The sequence below is a fragment of the Mustela lutreola genome, chromosome 4 (genome assembly GCF_030435805.1).
Source record: "Mustela lutreola isolate mMusLut2 chromosome 4, mMusLut2.pri, whole genome shotgun sequence".
Lineage (NCBI taxonomy): Eukaryota > Metazoa > Chordata > Mammalia > Carnivora > Mustelidae > Mustela > Mustela lutreola.
The window spans coordinates 80,531,375-80,549,300 of record NC_081293.1 but is presented as its reverse complement, the minus strand read 5'-3'; the positions used below and the strand labels follow the sequence as shown (position 1 = coordinate 80,549,300).

The 17,926-nt window shown below is 40.0% G+C and overlaps 1 protein-coding gene across 3 annotated transcripts in view; it reads right to left on the bottom strand.

Moving 5' to 3' along the window:
* The window catches only part of RYR2 (ryanodine receptor 2), a 751,000-nt gene that overhangs the window by 181,003 nt on the left and 552,071 nt on the right, over window positions 1-17,926 (bottom strand). For all 3 annotated transcript variants that reach the window (XM_059170336.1, XM_059170337.1, XM_059170338.1), the window contains exons 42-48: window positions 14,829-14,943; window positions 13,287-13,419; window positions 12,979-13,082; window positions 8,556-8,691; window positions 7,526-7,712; window positions 5,796-5,901; window positions 3,581-3,701 (exon numbers count right to left, since the gene is read on the bottom strand). In XM_059170336.1, the coding sequence (XP_059026319.1) occupies window positions 3,581-3,701; window positions 5,796-5,901; window positions 7,526-7,712; window positions 8,556-8,691; window positions 12,979-13,082; window positions 13,287-13,419; window positions 14,829-14,943 (902 nt within the window). The remainder of the gene's footprint in view (window positions 1-3,580; window positions 3,702-5,795; window positions 5,902-7,525; window positions 7,713-8,555; window positions 8,692-12,978; window positions 13,083-13,286; window positions 13,420-14,828; window positions 14,944-17,926) is intronic.

Below are 17,926 nucleotides of genomic sequence, written 5' to 3'. Positions count from 1 at the left end.
TTCGTTATTAAGGAATGGATTTCGTATCTGAACCATGAAACGATACAAGAAATAATATTTTAAGGGAAATTACATTAAAAGCTAATATGAAGTCATTTCCATTCCCTAGTAAATTATATTAACATCCAATATACCTACTACTTCTCTCCCTATAATTAAAATAATGGAAATAAGAGTGCTTGTTTGTGTTGTTATCAGGCACTCTGCTAGGAATGTTACAGACATGCTCTCACACAGTTTTCAAAACCACACTGTGAGGCTGGTGTTCTTAGTTACATTTAAAAGATGAAAACCAACCTTCAGGGACGTGAAATAATGTTCCCAAGGTTGTACACCTAGTAACTGGCAAAGTCGGATTTAAACCAAGGAAAATCAGATTTAAAACCCAACCAAAGCTGATTTAATCCTTACTGTGAAATCAGTGTGCTACACTTTTTCATCAAAAATCTTAGTTTAATTCTCCTAAAAATCACATTATTAGGGAATTTACATTTAAAAGGTCCCTGGATTTTCACATCCAGTTGTGCCTACGGAAATGGTAAGCCACCTACTGATCCTGAAATGAGATTCCTTTGCACACACATTTGTTTCCAGGCACGTTACAGCCCATAGACCTGGGACTCAGGACACATCCATCTGCTACCACCACTGTTTTATCTTCATTGTCTCCTGAACACACTGGAGACTAAAAAGCTGGGGAATAGCCTCTCATCAGACTTTGAGCTTATGAACTGGAAGGAGGAGGGCCAGGTGCACTGGGCTTAGCCTGTGGTACCTGCAGTATTCCTCTGCCTGTAATCACGGCCTCGGACAGTCTGTCCAAACCTGCCGGGGCCGCGCACCGCAGGAACAGAACATCGACTTTGAGACCGTGTGCTTGCCCTCAGGTTTCTGAATCCCTCCTGCCTGCATTATTACTCTGGGCCACACTACAGCTCTAACACATAATAAAAGATTTTGAGAAAGTCTTCAGCTATCACTAAGGGAGGAAGAGGCAAATTTCACCTACTTAATACAGAACATACAACACTAATGATCACTGAGGAGTGGTGATGTTTAAAGAACCAGTGGACGTGTCCCTGAAACATACAAAAAGCTACCGATTTCACTTTTAAAGTTGATTTAAATGAATGCCGCGGCAAAATTTAAACATACAGTTTCCAAAAAAGGAAAGGAGTAAGAAGAAAAATGTAGAAATTTAATAATAACCAATGGATTGGGTTTTAAGAGTCAACCTTCATCATGGGCTTGATAGTTCACACGCACATAAAAATCCTTTAAATCCCAAGGTAGACAATACAGTTCCTATTTATGAAGAAGAACATCACAAAATAATACAATTACAGGACAACTAAGTGGAAGAGGAAAGCAACCAACTTGGAAAATCTTAAAGGCTGGTAAAAGCAGGTAAGTGGAGCAAAATTAGGAGACATATAGAGACTTTGAGGGAATCTGAACAGGACACCTGGCTTCACTTATTGCCCATCTCTTGGTTCTTCGTTATTACTAATTTTACCTTAAAATGTAGCACTTCTCTATTCCCTAATCTGGGCACCACTTGTATTACTCTTATCTTTGTCCTGACAGTGTCAGGTCTGTGGCTCAGAATGTAGGGAAAAGAAAACACATCTTATTTAAGTAAATGAACAGTACACAAGATCACTTGCATGTACAAGAAAAGGAGAAACTGCCTCAAGGGGAGAAGGCAACAAGCCATGGGACAATTTTTTTTTTTTTTTAAGGATTTTATTTATTTTTTTGATAGAGACACAGTGAGAGAGAGAACAGAAGTAGGGGGAGTGGGAGAGAGACCAGCAGGCTTCCCGCTCAGCAGAGAGCCTGATGTAGGGCTCAATCCCAGGACCCTGGGATCCTGACATGAGCTGATGGCAGATGCTTAACTGACTGAGCCACCCCGGCGCCCCCTTGAGACAATTTTTCATTGCAGCTTTCCCTCACATCATAACGCATGTGTAACTATAGTGGCTGCCCATGTCACCTGGAAGGAAGGTTTGGGTTTGTGAGCTGGACGCCTATGAAACGTTACTTTCTCATAACGGGAAGACTGGCAAGGAGGGTAAGTCACCTTCAGTGACACAGTTGTCCCTTCTTCTAGACTTCAGGTCGTAAGAGACAATCCTCTCTGGGATTCATAACTGATGCAAGAAGAGGAGCATAACATGAGCATTCTACCTAATCATACTTTCTTCTAAAATTAGAAGTTTAGGTAAAAATGCTATGTACAACAATGTCCAATGAAGAATTGAAAAGTGAACACAACTGATGCTGGAAAAAGAGCAACTCAAGTGTAATTTGGCATCTACTCTCGGATCTTTGTTTCTATGGGAGGCAGAGTGTGAACCATCACCAGAAGACTGGGCCTCAGGCCTGTGCCCTCTGCCATTTCTCCTGTAGCTTGGGGAGCCGCAGGGGAGTGGCGTGGGTGCCAACCTAGGCCCTCTGTCACCCCCCACTGTGGAGCATCTGCACACCGCTCCGTGCTGCCTGAGTCCTCCTCCTTCCCCAACCCAATCTGGGCTGTAGGGGGATGGGCCACTGTTGCTGGGATTGACATGGAGAACGGCTTACTACTTTATTCTCCACTTTATTTTGAGTTACTATGTTCTCAAGTAACTCAAGTTACTTAGTAACTCTTTATTTTGAGTTACTAAGTTACTTTATTCTTCTACTTTATTTTGAGTTACTGTTAAAACCTAATCAGGGCACCTGGGTAGTTCAGTCAGTTAAGCATCCAACCATCTGACTCTGGGTCTGGTGATCTCCAGGTCGTGAGATTGAGCCCCGCACTGGGCTCCAGGTTCAGTGTGGAGTTGACTTGAGATTCTCTCTCTGCCCCTCTCCACCTCCCCCACTCTCAAAAATAAATAAATAAAATAAAATCTTTTAAAACAAACAAAACAAATCACAAGCAGTTGCTAAGCCAAAATGACATAATGTTAAAAAGATAACAAATACTGGATGAAAACAGTAAAAATTCTTATTTTTTTAAAATCGTCTCCTTAGTCTTGAGAAAAGCCCTTCTTTCAACACACTGGGAACTTTTAAAACCTAAGTCAATAGCTATGATCTTTTTTTTGCAGAAAAAAGCATCATAAGAAAATGATAATTAAAACTATAAAAGGGCGATTAAAAGAATTGCAGTCAAGAAAGAGAAGAATGAGAACCAAACACAGCAGGAAAGCAATTGGGTAAGACAGGGTGAGGTATGTATTTCCTCTTCTCGGGAAACTGTCAGAAATGTCACGTAACAAGAATTAAAATCTCACTGAAAACAGCTGTTTAAAAACAATGAGAACAGAAAACACTTTATAAAAAAGCAGTATCTTTTTTTTCACTTAGATGTATTTGTAACCATATGTGTAGAAGCATATGGGAATAGAGCTTTTCTTAATTCAATCAAAATAATGTACTTTCTAGTGCACTTTGTAAAGAAACCTAAGTCCTGTAACTATGCTGTCAGGAGGGGTCAGGGGAGGGGAATGTGGATGCTGAGGATATTATTTGAAACATTATGTCCTCCATGCTCCACTGAACTACAAAGAGTAGAAGTTGGCCTTACCTTTGGCTACTGTTGGCATCTGAAAAGCAATGCTGATTACTCCCACCAAATCTCCCAGCGGAATTAGGGATCTCAAAATGGACCGAATTCGGATGGCTTCCCCCTTACCAGCATGAATCAACTATGGGAAGAAAAATCAAGGAATGTTAGAAAAACTTTGTGAAATCAATGTTAAAATTCCATCTGGAAAATCTCAAGTATAGGAATCCAAGTCTAAAATAATTTTCTGTTAAAGATACCTTTATATTAGACCTCTGGCAGAAATGGTTGTCTGAGGCTTACATTACAGACAGATATTTACTTGCCCACAGCTTTACTGACATCAGCATATGCCGAATTATGCATTCCAAAGAAAAAATTATCTTTAGACCCAGAATGTATAATGATATTTATGACTGATTTAGCCTCTTTCTTACATGGGGATGAAAATGTAATTGTGGGCGCCTGGGTGGTTCAGTCTTTAAGTGTCTGCCTTTGTTTGGCTCAGGTCATGATCCCGGGGTTCCGGGATCAAGTCCCACACGAGCTTCCTGCTAAGCAGGGAGTCTGCTCCTCCCTCTCCCTCTGCCTGCCGCTCCCCCTGCTTGTACTCTCTCTCTCTGTCAAATAAACAAATAAAATCTAAAAAAAAAAAAAAAATGGAAAATATCATTGTATATCCATTTATATTCCACACACATTTCTCCTAAGGAAAGGTGTATAATATTTGTGTGTGTGTGGTGGGGGAAGGATGGTGAAAAGGGATCATGACAGGTTTTCAGACCATCACCGGCTAACCAAACACCTGTGAGGACCATGAATCTGACCCATCGAGAATCTCTGCCAAGTTCTGGAGCAGACAGCAGGCACCCATTGCCAGGGAGGGCGTCTGTTTCCTTCCCCATGAGGGGAGAAACACAAGGATAATTTCTCACACACAGGAGGTCCTCAACCAATAGTTATAGAAGATGAGTAAACACGGAAGTGAATGGTTAGTCCCTTACTGAATCACTTGTTTTTTTTTCCTCCTACTTTAATAGAATAAAAAACTATTTATTAGCTAATTTCTGATCTTTCACTTTAATGGATACAGAACCAAGGCTGTCAGAATAAAGTTTTTTGTCTGCAATCACCTCCTGCGTGCGGGTTCTGATAATCTACTCCTCCCACTTCCTAGGATGAAAATCTCATTAGTGGCAGGTTAAGCTTTTACAAAAATCAGGCTCTAGGTTTGCCAACATTCGGACATCTCTCCGCGCTGTGATTCCTCTCTGTTCTCAATGAAAGGTTACACCAAGAAAACATGGAGGTTTTACCCTACAGCTAGGAGCGAAAGGGACGCCCCCCCCCCACCTCCCCACCCTCCCCACCCCTGGCCCAACAACAACAGTAACAACAACAAGGAAGGGAAAGGAAAGACAACACAACTATAAACACAACCCCCCCCCCCACCACCACCACCACAGATGCTAAGGGCAGGGAGAAAGATAAGCTCTGGAAGCAGAGGTCCTTCTGGCTTCATGCTCAGACCGGCTCAGAAACATATTTCCCTTCTATTCCAGCACCTCTCACTGTGTTTCAATCTCCACATTATTGCCCATTACCAGCTCACAAAGCTGGTTTTAGGAGCCCTAACTAGCATTTTAAAATAAATATAATAGAATGAAACAGAATAGATCAAGATAAAGTAAAAAAATATCTGAGTGTGCTACACAGTAAAAGGAAGGACTAGTCCATGAAACTTAATTTCTTCTTGATCAAAACACTGTAGAAAAGGCCGGCCCCTCGAGTCTGAAAAGCTGTTTCCTTCCCAGTGGGTAACTCCCCCCACCCCCACTGTCCAATGGTGGGCACAGAGATGAAATCGTGTACACCAAGAAAATGACTTTTGACAGGAGTGGTTGCTCTCTGCATGCAATAAATGAGGAGAGGAAATTTATAGGAAAAAATGGGTTCTTTTCTTTGTCAAGTGTGGGGAGGCTGTCTGAGTTTTAGACATACATGAGGTAACTGGCTATTCTATTAGTGATTTGTACTGAAATCTCATTACTAATTTTTACAGCCAAGATGTTTCCAACTAAGTAAACACTTGCTCAGCAATTAGGCTGTGGCTATTATTTTTAATGGAGCATGGAGATTACTGGCTTTAGATGCTGTTATCATCTTTGCCAGCTATGGATTTCTTGACACCGATGGGTAAGCCAGGACTGCCGCTCTTGGGCCACAGAGCACTTACATGCATTTCAGGAGCACAGCGTCCTAAGAGGTCAATCAAGGCTGCATAAAAGGTCATGATGGCATTCCCCATGTGGATAGTGTCATCTTCCTCCTCTTCTGTATCACTTTCATAGATTTAAAAAAACAAAAACAAAAAAACAGAAAGCAAAGCAAACAGGATAAATTCCATTTCAGATCTACTACAGACTTCTCAGAATAAAGGGACCCCTAAGATAGCTTATTCTGCCTCTTCTGCTACTTTTCATAGAAGTGATTAATTTATCCCTTGACATTTTTAAAGGAAAATGAGTTTAAAGACGACACCAAAAACACATTTGTGGAAAATATGCTATGAAGAGTTCTTCAAAAGGGAAAAAGAGAAATTGCTAATTGGATGGATTCTACCTATTTCTAGAGGCAGACAGGCTTTGTTTTAACAAAAAAAATAACTAATGAAAAGACTTGGTAAGTTTAGACTACTTTTGTAAATAGCATACATTCTGAGAAAGGGTGACAAAGATCTGTCCTGGAAGGTGACATAGATAAGGCACCCAAAACAGCGTTTTTGCCTGGAGAAAGCACTTCAGAAATGGGAGAGCATTTATTCACCTCTCTGCCATCTACTCTACCTCACCCACCCACTCCCAAATAATCCATCAGTGTCTCCTTCCCACCTCTGTAACAAAACATAAAGATTCCATCATCTCCAGATAAGAGACAGATCTAGATGCCCTTGGAAGATCCCATCATTTTTCCTCCTTTGGTAGCTCAGCTGGGCTCAGCGGCTGCAGGGTAACAGCGAGGCCTCATTGCAAACACCATCCAGGCATGAAACCCTGCTCCGGGGGCCTCTGTGGGCACACCGGCTGCTGTGGTCCCAGCCAGAGATCCCTTGATACATTTTCCACTACTTAGAGAACCTGAGGGCCCCCTAACCCCTCTATGGCTAATTGACAACATGTAACAGGCTCTTGGAGGACCTCCCGGTCTGAAACCATGCTGGCCTTGGCATGGACAGAACATCTATGCAGTCTACATATGGAAGAATGATGGTTTGCAAAACTGTTCTGCTTGGAAATTTGTCTCCAATCAGCCCTACATTCCATCTTCACCAGTGGTATTAGTAGGACATTCGCCTCCACAGATAACAGCTGTGAAGTGACCGCCTGAACAGACTTACATCTACTGCTGGAATCAAGTGTGAATAATGTATACCACAGAGAAACGAAAGGTAGTTGCCATCTGCCCTATCTGCTATAATATCTTAACCAAGCGTTTTCCTCCTCAGAAAGACAATATCCCCTTTTCTGGACTTTACCACCATTCCAGTTTAGTTAAGCTCCCCATTCTCTTGCTAAAGGTCTTACTTTCTTACTATTGTCTTGAACTCATTCCAGCCAGCTTCCTGCTAAACCCTACTACAATTTCAGAGGCTCACCCACCATCCTTTGTAACCACTCACTGAGCCAGAGCCTCCTGGAAAATTTCACAGAATACATCTCACCCTACAACCTGAACTTCTCCCTGCTATATCTACCCCATCTTCCTTAGTTTTCTCTTTTTCATTCAACCTATTTCAGCAGCAAATTCCATCCATCTTCCAGGCCTAATTCATTTGATTTTCAAGAGCAGAAATCAGGAGGACCAGAAAATTATACTACAGCTAACAGAATGCAAATCATGTTTTGTAAAATTTCAAGTCAGGGAATATAATTTACTCTTCAATAAGAGTGTGGATATGAGACCTACAGTGTTTTACTGGATCCACTAGTTGGGGACGGACCATCTCGTGAGGGATCCTCAGATATTTTTATGGCTTCTTCCATGGCTGCGAGCAGACCATTCCCACCTTCCCCTCTCAGAGCAGGACCGAAACACTCAGGCCTCCGGATGAGCAACCTCACCACAACGTTCGCGTTCTCTTCCACGCTCTCCCCTAAAATCGAACAAGGAACAAGAGTAAACAAACGTTGGTTTTGTGGATGGATGTTCTGAGCAAATAAATGTTACACTACTTTACTTCATTTATATTTAAAGAAAAATAACTAAAACCAAAGAACAAGTTACTAATAACGTTAAAATTCAGTTCAAATCACTAGTTGTATGTACTCAAGACACAGTAAGTTTCTTCTTTCATACTCAAAATGTGTAACTGCCTAAAAAGCTTAATTTAATAATAAAGGCAAAGTATCCCTATTGCAACAAATATTAGAAATTCAATTATTACTATGGAAAAAAGTACTGATTATAAAACATTCAATGTCTTTATTAATATTTACTTTCTTCATAAAAATAGTGGGATATACCATCTTTGATGTATCTGATTTTTTAAAAATATTTTATTTATTTATTTGACAGAGAGAGAGAGAGAGAGATCACAAGTAGGCAGAAAGAGAGGGGAAAGCAAGCTCCCTGCTGAGCAGAGAGCCCTATGCGGGGCTCAATCCCAGGACCCTGAGATCATGACCTTAGCACAAGGCAGAGGAATAACCCACTAAGCCACTCAGGCACCCCTGATGTATCTAATTTTTAAGCAGGTTTTTTATTTTTATTTTTATTTTTTATTTATTTGAGAGAGACAGTGAGAGACAGCATGAGCAAGGAGAAGGTCAGAGAGCGAAGCAGACTCCCCCTGGAGCTGGGAGCCCGATGCAGGACTCGATCCCGGGACTCCGGGACCATGACCTGAGCCAAAGGCAGTCGTCCAACCAACTGAGCTACCCAGGCGTCCCAAGCAGTTTTAATCATGACCAAAAAAGACCCAAGAAATCAGACCTACCATTACAGAAGACAGCAAATCTGAGAAAGTCAAGATATCTCTCTCCTTCAACTGGATTCCAACCAATGTCTGGATAACCCTTAGACACCAACATCTGGCAGCTCTGCAGTCCACAACCAGCCAAATATCGAACTACCTACAAACAAGAGGATAAGCAAAAGTGTTATCCGTGGGTAAGGAGTCATTAGATGCTAGCACTACACATGATAAGTGATATCCTCAAGGGTTGGTTTAAATGCATATGGTTCTGCAAATTCTTTTTAATTCCATGACAATCCTCATGAACTCCCTGCAGTAAAACCGAAGAGGTAAGAAATATTTACAAGCGGTAACAAACTGCTCTCGTAATAAAAATATTTGTGAATCAACTCTGTGAAAGAAGAATAGCCCTACATTTCATATAATTTAATTAGAAAATTTATCTATAAATGCATGATATTTGGGGTGCTTGGCTGGTTCCGTTGGGAAAGTACTGACTCTTGATCTCAGGGTCATGAGATTGAACCCCATGTTGGGTGTAGAGCTTATTAAAAAAAAAAACAAAACCCACACAAATATAAATGTCACTGGTATGTGATATACTTCAAAAAAGTCTAAAGACCTCTGACCCAGGATAAACCCTGAATCTATCTGAGATATTAAAAGACCCATCTGAGATAGTGATATTTCAGAGAAGTGATTTACTTCTAAAACAATATTATGAATCTAATATGGAGGGGTCATATATTTGAGAAAACATGTAGAGAAATTTTTAAAAAGCCCAAGCTTAGGTTCAAACATCCTTGGGTCCACCTGTACTACTTACAGGATCATTTTGTGTCATGATTTCATGGTCTCTAAAACTTAGGAGAGTATTAACTATGTTTAAGTATCACTGAATTTAGCACACTAAGTTTTCTGCCTGTTTTGGCCTTTCAAATTATTGTCTTATATGACTGTTGGTCCTTGACAATATTTCATAACTAGGCCAGTTTTAAAAGAAATCCCTGTTACTATCAATGATAGTAGATTGTCAGATAAGCAACTCTTCAGTCAAGGTTAACCAGCTTTAAAAAGAAAAAAGTAATATAGCTAAAAATATTTTGTACCAACTTCATCTAAGTATAATTTACACACAATAAACTCATCTACTTAAAGTATAAATTCAGAGCACCTGGGTTGCACCTGGGTCTTAGGTTAAACATCTGACTCTCCATTTCGGCTCAGGTCATGATCCCAGGGTCATGAGATTGAGCCACACAAAGGGCTCTGCACTGAGCGTAGAGCCTGCTTAAGATTTTCTATCTCTCCCTCTGCCCCTCTTCCCCACCCCACTTGGGCGTGCACATGCATGCGCTCTCTAAAAAAGAACTAAAAAATTAAAATACAGATTCAGTGAACTTTGAAAGATTTATGCTTCTGTAAAAACACACCACAGTCAAGATGCAGAACATTCCCATCACCTCTCAGGCCCCAACCATCCCTCCCTGCAAACCAAGGTCTTAACAATCTGCTTTGTAACACTACAAATTAGCTTGTGTATTCTAGAACATTTATATATGCAATCATCCAGTATGTATCTTTTTATGCCTGGCTTCTTTCACTCAGAATAACAATTTTGAGATTCATTTACATTGTAGCACATGTCAGTACTTCCTTCCTTCTCACTGCATAATAAAAGAATTCCACAGCACATGGAAATAGCCTGCATTTCCTTATCTATTCATCCGTTGATGGACATCCGAACTGTCCCCAGTTTTGTGCTAAGATGAACAACATTACTAACATTCATACAAACAAATTCCTATTTCAGTTAAGTATCTACAAGTAGGAGGGCTTGATATATGTTTATGACAGGTATATGTTTTGTTAAGAAACTTATTAAGCATTTGTTAAGTTAGGGGCGCCTGGGTGGCTCAGCCGGCGAAGCGTCAGACTCTTGATCTCGGCTCAGGTCCTGATCTCGGGGTTGTGAGGCTGCACTGAGCATAGAGTCTGCTTAAGATTCTCTCTCCTCTCCCTCTGCCTGGCCCCCACCACACTCTCTCTCTGTGGGGAGGAAGGATTTAAGTTAAAACTGCCAACCTGCTTTGCAAACTGACTCTACCATTTTTTATCTCAACAGGAGTAGATGAGGGTTTTCATTGCTCCACACCCTCCAAAATTTTTGGTATGGTCAACTTTTTAAATATCAGCCATATTTCAGTGTGCAGATAAAAAGATTATAAAATATGAGAGAAGATGCTCCTGAGGTTAGTCCAAGATGCAAAGCTTTGTGACCCATGACCAGCAGGTCAGAAGGGTTTGGGAAAGAGTTCACTTTTTCATGCCTCAATTACCTCTCCAATGCCAATGTTTTTCTCAAAGCTGGGACAAAGTGGTGAACAATAGAGAAAAAAAAAACATGCCCTGAATTCACTGGCCTTATGATAAGGAGTTGATTTTTTTAAATACTCAAATGTATGTTTTATATAAATAACATGAAAATGTGTCTTTCTGTCTCTAATATACAAATAAATTTTTCAACTGTTGGAAAATGAAGCAGCAAAGAAGACAAAACAGGAAACAGAGAGGAGGTTTCAATTTTAAATGGCATGGGCATGCAGAGCTAACAAAAATGTGACTTGGTCAATGCCTGGAAGGACCTCAGGAAAAGAGCCAGGAAGACATCTGGCAAAAGAATATTGCAGAGGGAGGGAACAGCAAGCACAAAGTCCCCGAGGCAGGAGCACACATGGCAAGTTCCTGTGAAAGCAAGGGGACCAGTGTGGCTGGTGGAGCAGATGGAAGAGACAAGGAGAATGGCTGGCAGTAAGAGGGATACGTGAAATCAGCTGGGTTAGAAGCCGTTACAATGCCTTTAGCTTTTCCTTAAAGTGAGATGGAAAGTCTCTGGAAGTGCTGTGGATGCAGGACTAATACGAACTTTCTAAGAGGCTCGTTCTGGTTGCAAAGTAGGGGAGCAGGGAAGGACCAGGAAGACCACTTGGAATGCAGTCACGATGACGGTGCCAGGGACATTTATCTATGTTCCGGCAAACATGTATGCAGCCTTAAGCTCTCAGAGCTCAGGGTCTTAGTATATCAGGGATATATGTCTACAAGATAGAAAATGTACTTTGAGGGGCACCTGGGTGGCTCAGTGGGTTAAAGCCTCTGCCTTTGGCCCAGGTCATGATCCCAGCACCCTGGGATCAAGCCCCGCATGGGGCGCTCTGCTCAGTGGGGAGCCTGCTTCCTCCTCTCTCACTCTCTCTGCCTGCCTCTCTGCCTACTTGTGATCTCTCCCTCTCTTTCTGTCAAATAAATAAATAAAATCTTAAGAAAAAAAAAAAAGAAAATGTACTTTGACATGTTAAAATAACTTCTGGAAAAAATCAAAACTGTATGAGTAAAGCAAAAATAACAACAGATACCATGAAAGGACAGAAACCTACAAAACAGAAAAGTTGATTCCCTTTCCAGAGAGAAATAGATGTGATCAGAGGGAATGCTTGATCTCAACTTTCTTGTTCTTTGTAATTTACAACTATAGGTTCTACATAATATAGGTAAAATGTTTTTTTAAAGAATTTTTGTTAAAAGATTTTATTTAGAGCGCCTGGGTGGCTCAGTGGGTTAAGCCGCTGCCTTCGGCTCAGGTCATGATCTCAGGGTCCTGGGATCGAGGCCCGCATCGGGCTCTCTGCTCAGCAGGGAACCTGCTTCCCTCTCTCTCTCTCTGCCTGCCTCTCTGCCTACTTGTGATTTCTCTCTGCCAAATAAATAAATAAAATCTTTAAAAAAAAAGATTTTATTTATTTATTTGACAGACAAAAATCACAAGTAGGCAGAGAGGCAGGCAGAGAGGTGGGGTGGGGGAAGCAGGCTCCCTGCTGAGCAGAGAGCCCAATGTGGGGCTTGATGCCAGGACCCTGGGATCATGACCTGAGCCAAAGGCAGAGGCTTTAACTCACTGAGCCACCCAGGTGTCCCTGGTAATACATTTCTTGAGATTAGTGTAACTTTGATAACAAACTAGATAAAAGATAGAAGAGTAAATTTGCAGGTTAATTTTATTTATATAGGGGCAAAACTCTTAAACCAAACCAGGGTTAACCAACTTAAAGTGTATTTTTTTTTAATATTTTATTTATTTGACAGACAGAGATCACAAGTAGGCAAAGAGGCAGGCAGAGAGAGAGGAGAAAGCAGGCTCCCTGCCGGGCAGAGAGCCTAATGTGGGGCTTGATCCCAGGACCCTGGGATCATGACCTGCGCTAAAGGCAGAGGCTTTAACCCACTGGGCCACCCAGGCATCCCAGTAACATGTTTATAATATACAATGTATGCTATAATTGTGTCTATAAATACAACTCTATTATGGTTATACTTCAATAACCTCGAGAAACAACCATAAACAAGCCTAACTCCCACAAACACAAGAGGGGAGGATGTTGTTTACCTTTTCCAGATCTGGTTCACGCAGAGCTAAGGCCAGTTCATTATTATCCATCACCGACGCGGCTGCCACATCCAACGGCGTTGAACCTCTCATAGCTGGTGAGGCTGTTAATTCAAACAAGGATGAGACAAAACCTGGTTTGTGCTACAACTACAAATTACATATAAAAACACACTGTCCCTTAAAATTTCATTTCTAAATACAACACACACTGCATTAATCTAAAATTACTTTGCATTAAAGTTTAAAATTTAATACAGTATGTATATTCTTCTTATAAGATTAAATAAAAGCCATAATTCACTTACCAAGACCGACACTGCTATTCTCCAGTAAATAGCTGAGATGATCAAACATAGCTTTTTGATTCTGCCTACTTATACGACAGAAGTAACAAAGGAAACGGCAACAGTTGGCCACCATCTTGGGAAAAGTGATTTCCTACATAAAGAACATTTAGTTAGCTGTGGGAGTAAATGGTCTTCAGAAAACTGAGTTCAGAAGCTGAGGTCCAACTACACTGTTAAACCATGCGAGCCCACGTCTGCATGGGCTACTAAAGACTAAAGACCTACTAAACACTAAAAGACCTTCAGTTGTCTACACGTCAACTCATCTAGTCCATGAGCCACTGAAAATCAAGCCCAATATTAATGGAGAAACCTCATTACCATCAAGGGGTTGCTCTGGAACTAAGCTACAACCCTAAATCTATAGGTGGCATAAGCCTAATTTAGCAATCAGGCAGACTTGGCTGTGATTCTGGACTAAAACTATCAGCTTTGTTTCCCTGGGAGACTATTAAGTCTTACTGATTCAGTTGTGTAAAACTGAAATAAAATGGATAATAATTCTTAATTTAGGTTAAGAGAGAAAAAGTTCAATGAAACCTTTTATTAAAAATACCCTATTTCCTACTTGAAACCACACTAGGGCATTCGTATCATAAGTGTTGTTTTTAAGATTCTAGGAGTCACATCTTCCCTGATTTGCAAACGACTCGTCTGCTACAATGAGCACCCTGACCCAGAAGGCCCACATGCCAGACACCTGCAAATATATCTCCCTTAAGCATTTAATCTTATTCTAGGATACCCTAGATGATCCCTGGAATCCCTCCTTATCAGAATTTTTATAAATATTTTATAAATATCGTTATAAGTCTGTGTAACTGGTAATTTAAACATGAAAAATACGAAATCTCCCATATTTGGAAAAACACATCTTAAAATTTCAAAAACAGTGTAATATATTTGCAAATCATAGATCATAAAATTATACTGATTCATATGAAATTGTTGTATTGCTCTATTCACTCGGTTTTGAAGGTTTGAAAGTTTGGAAGGTTTCACTTTATTTTAACTTTAAATCACTTAAGAAGTTCACTTTATGTCTTAAAACTCCAGAACATCATCTTCAGATTTGGGCCTGGATCAGGAATTTAGTGAAACCAACTGCCATCTAAATCAAGCGGCATGTCTGGGTCTGAAGAACATGCTTGTGTTCTGGACTTTTAATGTGATGGACATTCACTTATAATTAAGAATTTAAAAAGTAGTATAGTATTTATGTTCAAAGTTTCTAACTAACCACTAAACAGGAAAAGTTTAGGAGACAACAAATTATACAGCATAAGACAGAAATTGTTATCAATATCAAAGGAAGAAAGAACTAGTAGCATATCCAATTCTCACTCTATAAGGCTTGCTTTGTTTTTGCAGAAGGTGTTCTTTAAAAAACAGTCCTCCTAAGATGATTTAAGAAATCCTCATTAAGTATATGCTCTAGGAGTGTATGGACTCCATGAGTCATGTTCATTGGCAATTTAATAATCAAAGGTTTTCCTTTACCTTGGACTCTCCACCTCCAAGGACATTCACCATGACCTCCATCACTGTCTCATGCATCCCAAGTGCCCTCATGAGATTAGGGTGCTGGTAAAATACTTTATTATTCATGATATCCCTAGAAGGGACAATATAGGTTTGGGGGGTTGGGGGAGAAGCACAGAGGGCAAAGAAAAACTTAAATGAAAATTTATCCGAGATCCTGATGAATATTTTGGAATTAATTACTGGCATGAACAGAAAATTATGTGCAGTCATGATTAAAGTTAATAAAAACAAAAGTTAAGAAGCACAATTAATTGAATTTCCTCCAAAAATATTGATAGCCTCTCAAAAATAGTATACAAGTTATCTGTTCTTTTCAGTTACAAGAAATGTACTACATATATAAACATTCATCTATATGAAATATATTTTTGGACACATCATTCCTAATTTTATGTATATCCAAATATCTGTTCAATCTTCTTTATTTTTTTTTCTTTTAAATTATTTATTTTCAGAAAAAACAGTATTATTTTTTTGTTCAATCTTATTTAGCATAGAGATATGAATCACTATTATACCACATTCTATGAACATTCCTATTTAAATTATTGACATACAAATATCTGCTTTTCATGTAGGATATTTTTAGTACTACATTCAGTATTTCCATGTTTAATAACAATAGTGTTATTTCTTACTATATTTGTGTTACCTTTCCAGAGAATTACATGTAAAGGACTCACACTCTCAAAGTGAAATGAAATACACCTCAAATCCAGGTAGAAGTAGTGTAATAAATTAAAATGGAATTTGGGGCACCTGCGTGGCTCAGTTGTTGAGCATCTGCCTTTGGCTCAGGTCATGATCCCAAGGTCCTGGGATCAAGCCCCACTGGGTGAGAAGCCTGCTTCTCCCTCTCCCACTCCCCCTGATTGCATTCTCTCTCACACTCTCTCCCTGTCAAATAAATAAATAAATAAATAAAATCCTTAAAATTAAAACAAAGTAAAATAATAAAATGAACATTAGAGAGGCGCCTGGGTGGCTCAGTGGGTTAAAGCCTCTGCCTTCGGCTCAGGTCATGATCCCAGGGTCCTGGGATGGAGCCCTGCATCGGGCTCTCTGCTCAGCAGGGAGCCTGCTTCTCCCACCCCTTTTTGCCTGCCTCTCTGCCTACTTTTGATTTCTGTCTGTCAAATAAATAAAGCCTTTAAAAAAAAATGAATATTTGATTTGAATAACCAGCAGATGACACCCAACATGTTTCATATTATCATTATTTCATTACATGTTATTATATTATGTATGTAGAGGTATTCCTAAGGATGTTACTGCTCGGTAGCCATTAAAATACTTGGTAGTCATTAAAATTCTGCTGATTTTTATGTGAATGTAAATCAAATCAATACAGAAGTTTGTTTTTATTTTTCTACAAAAACACTTCCTGTCACAGCTTTAACAAGAAAATTTTAACACACAGCCTACAGGAAAACAAACTTTCCCTGTGGATCTCATCTCCTTAATGGACTCACCCCTTCACTTGGTCATACGCTAACTTTTAGTTATATCAAGTATATCAAGTATATCAAGACAGTGACATAGTATGATTCCTGCATAATGATTCTCTTTTTTCAGTTTTAGTTTTTTGTTTTAATTGAGTTTAGTTTTGCTTTAATGACAAGAGTTTTTAGATAGCACAACTCAAAAAAAAAAAAAAAAAAAAAGACATGGGTGCCGAGGACTAAAATAGGTCTGGTGTATTTTGTGAAGAACAAATGGAGTGAAGAAAGGCCTCTTTTGCTTCACATAAGAAAGTAACATATTTAGTAGGAGAACCTTCAATTTTTCAAACCACAGTTGTAATCATAGGATTGTTCTTTTGTTACTTCAAATCTTTTTTTTTTTTTTTAAAGATTTTATTTATTTATTTGACAGAGAGAGATCAGAAGTAGGCAGAGAGGCAGGCAGAGAGAGAGGAGGAAGCAGGCTCCCTGCTGAGCAGAGAGCCCGATGTGGGACTCGATCCCAGGACCCTGAGATCATGACCTGAGCCGAAGGCAGAGGCTTTAACCCACTGAGCCACCCAGGCGCCCACTTCAAATCTTTTTGTAGGACCCAACTTTGGACAATTTTGTTTTGAAAAAAATCTTGTTTGCCTTTCGTTCTAGATAAATTATGTGGCTTTGTAAGTCTACCACTTGGAAGGCAGGTTGTCATTTATTAAATGTGTCCTTTGAGAAATATTCCAATACTACAAAAAGATAACTTTATATTTTGTTTTATAATCATCTTAAGTTTTTTTTTTTAAAAGATTTGATTTATTTATTTGATTTTTTTTTTTAAGATTTTATTTATTTATTTGACAGACAGAGATCACAAGCAGGCAGAGAGGCAGGCAGAGAGAGAGAGAGGAGGAAGCAGGCTCCCTGCCGAGCAGAGAGCCCGATGTGGGACTCGATCCCAGGACCCTGAGATCATGACCTGAGCCGAAGGCAGAGGCTTAACCCTCTGAGCCACCCAGGCACCCCTATTTATTTGATAGAAAGAGATCACAAGTACGCATAAAGGCAAGCAGAGAGAGAGAGATGTGGAAGCAGGCTCCCCGCCGAGCAGAGAAACCGATTTGGGGGTTTGATCCCAGGACCCTGAGATGATGACCTGAGCCGAAGGCAGAGGCTTAACCCACTGAGCCACCAAGGCGCCTCTAAGGTTTTTGCTTTTTTTTTTTTTTAAGATTTTATTTATTATTTGACAGAGACAGAGAGAGAAGGAATTCAAGCAGGGGGAGTTGGAGAGGGAGAAGCAGGCCTTCTCACCCAGCAGGGAGCCTGATGGGGGGCTTGATCCCAGGACCCTGGAATCATGACTCAAGCTGAAGGCAGATGCCCAACGACTGAGCCACCCAGGCACCCCCATTTTAAGGTTTACCACTACTGAGTGATTTATGTGTTAACAGCACATATTACTGTTACCTGTTCATTTAAGAAGAAAGTGCCCTGCCTTTCCTGGAAGGCTTCCTTGCTCGTTTGGTTAATGAAGATGACTTAGGTGAAACCTTTTTCGGTTAGATCAATGTATTAGTATCCAAGAAAAAGATTCACGCTCACACAATT